The sequence below is a fragment of the Fulmarus glacialis genome, unplaced genomic scaffold (assembly GCF_000690835.1).
Source record: "Fulmarus glacialis isolate BGI_N327 unplaced genomic scaffold, ASM69083v1 scaffold33812, whole genome shotgun sequence".
Classification (NCBI taxonomy): Eukaryota; Metazoa; Chordata; class Aves; order Procellariiformes; family Procellariidae; genus Fulmarus; species Fulmarus glacialis.
In genome coordinates, this window is record NW_009197931.1 from 6345 (window position 1) to 10511 (window position 4167).

Below are 4167 nucleotides of genomic sequence, written 5' to 3' on the forward strand. Positions count from 1 at the left end.
AAGATGCATTAGAATTTGGTTACTTTGGATTCTGAGCTAGTTTGAAAAATGCCATTTGTATGCTTTCTATGTTCTATGCTTTGAAAACATGAAAGAATGAAATGTCTTCTGAAACTAGCGTATTGGTTAGTAAATAAACACCTAGAACTCTCATGAACTCAAACATATCACTGAAACATTCCACCTAAGTTTTTGTTAAACATTGTCTTCAGAGCTTTACATTCAATGCACATTATCTGCTACCTTCAGTTTTGTTTTTGGTTATCGCATGCTTCAGAAACACCACTAAGAAAGCTTGTCCACTCCTTCCATTCCCAAGGTGCACATTACAAACACATTTATTTCCAAAGACTTCAGGTCAATAAAGTTCTTAAGATGAAAGATGTGCTTTTAAGCGTGCAAGACAGCTTCAAACTATTTGACTTAGTATTTTCCACACCCACACGGAAACTGCTTGCAAAGAATAAGGTATTAAAATAATATTCACCAGTGGAGTAAAAACATGTTGAAAATAAACTGAATGCTCCCCCTAGTGCTTACACTACTGAAAAATCCTGCCTGGCACAATCTGCCTTAAATGGTGTTAAACAGGAGGTAAATAGCCAGATAAATGATCGTATATTTAACTCAGAAAACAATCACAAACATATTACTGGGACCAAAAAGTGTCAGCTGTTGAAATCCAGCATTTAAAATTTTGTACCACTCTCTCTACTCCAGTGCTTCTGGGGTTTTGGTTTCTTTTAAACTGTGCTTTTAGCAAAAATTTCTCTCAAATTTTTCCCGTCAACTGAAGGCAAGGCCCTGAGGAAGCTCCTACCAGGTAAGAAATGAAGTCCAAAGATGTTTCAAGATGCTTTTTCTCCTGTGTTGTACCCAGAAGCTGCCAAGAAAATATTAGCACTCCCATATCACAATTGCAATGAAGCTCTGGTAAATCTGGTACCTTTGGATATGCTCAACATCACAAATAAGTCAGATATTTAAGACAACCTATGTCTGTAGCTAGCATAGTCCACCAGAATATTCATCCTCTTCCTCATCAGCATGAGAGCCCACTGCAGCTGGTCCTCTTGCTTTGTCTTGTGCAGCGTTTGGCGACTTCTTCTTCATTCCACCTCCTGGGACCACCAAGGTAAGACCAAGCTTGGCATACTGACAATAACAAGGCAAGTTTAATTTCAGTACTATCACAGAAGTAAAATGTTGTTGAATTACATTGCACAGAATTGACTGACGCTCACAATAAACAAGCAGGTAACATTCAGTACAGAACACAGATTGATGCTGCTCTCAGAGTACATTTTTCCAGCTTAGAATAAGCCTAACGTTGCTTCATTTCTTCTATCTCAAACACTCTGAGAATGGGATGCAAGATCTGTATTGATACTGCTTATTAGAGAATAACTTGGCCACATCCTACAGCTTCCGTGGTTCAAGCTTTACGTAAAAAAAAAAAAATTTTGCAGTATGCAGCTCTGTATACATTATCTAGTAATAATGTAATAATGTATTATCTAGTAATAGTTCATGTAAAAAGTCTTACAAGTGTTTTTCAGTAAGACTAGTACCTTAATTTTTACTATTCAACATAGTAACAAAGTAAAATTAGTCAATCCTGTTACAAAGTTTGGCATGGATGGGTATCTCCTTTACTTCACATCTTTCCTGTACTTATACTTCCTACAACTTAGAAGTACAATTTACGGGAAAGAAAAAAAAAGGCGGGGGGAGGGGGACAGGACACACAACTACTTTCTTAAAATAAAGAAAATTTTAAAAAATCTTTCACTAATTAGTACCTTGCTAAGGAATAAGTGCTGAAAAATACATTCAACAACGCCATCCTGTAGGCATCATATTCTATAATGTTTATGCATGCATATCAGCTATATGGTATTTCTGAGATAAAGCATAAGCAGCAAACTGTTCTGGCCCCTAAAGAACCAAGCAGAAAGGAACTGAATTTTGGTCATCTCGATAAACAAACTCAGCAAATCTATAACAAACTGCTCTTTCACCTAAGCCTTCCCACCATCTGAAAGGAACAATGACATGGGACTTTACACTGGCAGGCAGCAAAGTAAAAGGACACAAAGTTCACAAGCACAGGGTAGGATGACATAAATACATGGACCCTGCTGCTCTTATTTTCCTCTACTAGAAAAGTCTCTCAACCTGAACAAGCAAAATGATTATAAAAAAATCCACTTACATCATTGTCCATGTATTTGAAGAGTGGCAAATTACAGACTTCAGAAACTTGATCCTGATCTTGCTGGTCATACCCTTCTAAAAGTTGCTCTAGTGCTGCACAGTCTTCACTTCCATTAAATCCTGGTATACTGAAGGAAATTAGGAGTTCATTTAGAGCATTTCAGCCATCTACTTGACACTCAGCTATTTTATCTTTAAAAGCTGCTGATTAATAGCAGAAGAGCAAGCAGCTTTTAAGAATCTGATGGACTGCTTATTCCACAAAACTGTCTATAACCACTTTGATTTCTCCAGGTACATGGATCATATCCATAGAATTCAACTTTCAGCAATATTAGTTTGCATGCTGAGAATAAGACCACAATCACAGTCAAGACAAAAAGAGAATATTAGAATTTTTCAATTTTTCCTGACTATTCAATAAAAACTCTTCCTCCACTTCACATACACAAAAATTCTGTAATGAGTTTCTATACAAAATACAAATTGAAGACTTGGAAAATACGAGCAAGACATTCAAAGATTGATCTCGAAAAAAATCTTTCTAAAAATAAAGTAACAATTTAACTTACACATGTTCAAGTCATTTCACTAAAAACACAGTTAAAGTAAAAATATGTTGTTTCAGTATTTCGTTACTGAAGTCCTAATGAAAGCTGAAATGCAGAGTTGCTGGGAAAGTCTGTGGAATCAGGGTTAAACACTAATCCAGATTTTGACACCAGAATTTTCTCCTGGATGTGTAAAGAATGCCTTCTTCATTTCAAGGTATTCAATTGAACTACTTTCTGCTTTCTAAATTATTTTTCAGTTCAATCAACTATTTTAAAAAAAAAAAGTCACAAAAAGTAGAAATCTTGCTTCTTCTTCCAATGTATGATAATGGTAAGATCTCCTAGATCAACATAACCAGAAATGTAGTAATTCACATCCTGCAAAACATTTAACAAAAACTTTTCGATTAATCTTTCCCTCAATCTAATCACCATATTAGATAGTTTAGTTGATTATACTGGGATGCTGCTATTGTGCATTTTGAGACTGCATTCCATATTTCCATCCTCAAACTCCAATAAAATATGGTAATGACAAGACAGAATTTCAACTTTTTAAGGGCCTCCAGATATGACATGGCAAAAAGATTCTGAAAAAATTAAAATTCAGTTAGCAACATCCAGAAATACCCACTTTTAATCCTAAGCATTTGTTTACAATAGCTAATCCATCTCTGTTCCATTTGAAAAGATACAACCAAAGGATATCAGTAAGGCAAGAATCCCAGCCATAACAGTATTCTGCTCAGCTTTTAACAAGGAAAAAAAATGGGAAGAACTTCTAATTTCCATCTCCTTTCAGCTGTCGCACATTACTACTTTGTCACTGTCTCCCACAGCATTCTCCTAGAGAAGCTGGCGGCTCACGGCTTAGACAGGTACACTCTTCACTGGGTAAAAAACTGGCTGGACGGCCGAGCCCAGAGAGTTGTGGTGAACGGAGTTAAATCCAGTTGGCGGCCAGTCACGAGCGGTGTTCCCCAGGGCTCAGTTTTGGGGCCAGTCCTGTTCAGTATCTTTATCAATGATCTGGATAAGGGGATTGAGTGCTCCCTCAGTAAGTCTGCAGATGACACCAGGTTGGGTGGGAGTGTTGATCTGCTCGAGGGTAGGAAGGCTCTGCAGAGGGACCTGGACAGGCTGGATCGATGGGCTGAGGCCAACTGTAAGAAGTTCAACAAGGCCAAGTGCCGGGTCCTGCACTTGGGTCACAACAACCCCATGCAGCGCTACAAGCTTGGGGAAGAGTGGCTGGAAAGCTGCCCAGAGGAAAAGGACCTGGGGGTGCTGGTTGACAGCCAGCTGAACATGAGCTGGCAGTGTGCCCAGGTGGCCAAGAAGGCCAACAGCATCCTGGCCCGTATCAGAAATAGTGTGGCCAGGAAGAGCAGGGAAG

General features: G+C 38.3%; 1 protein-coding gene across 1 annotated transcript in view; it reads right to left on the bottom strand.

Moving 5' to 3' along the window:
* Positions 1-818: 818 nt before the first annotated feature.
* Positions 819-4167, bottom strand: part of NAPG (N-ethylmaleimide-sensitive factor attachment protein, gamma) — a gene marked incomplete at its 5' end in the record, with an annotated part of 10521 nt that continues 7172 nt past the window's right edge. Inside the window, 2 exons of the mRNA XM_009572728.1 lie at positions 819-1155; positions 2216-2345. Coding sequence (XP_009571023.1) covers positions 1006-1155; positions 2216-2345 — 280 coding nt within the window. The remainder of the gene's footprint in view (positions 1156-2215; positions 2346-4167) is intronic.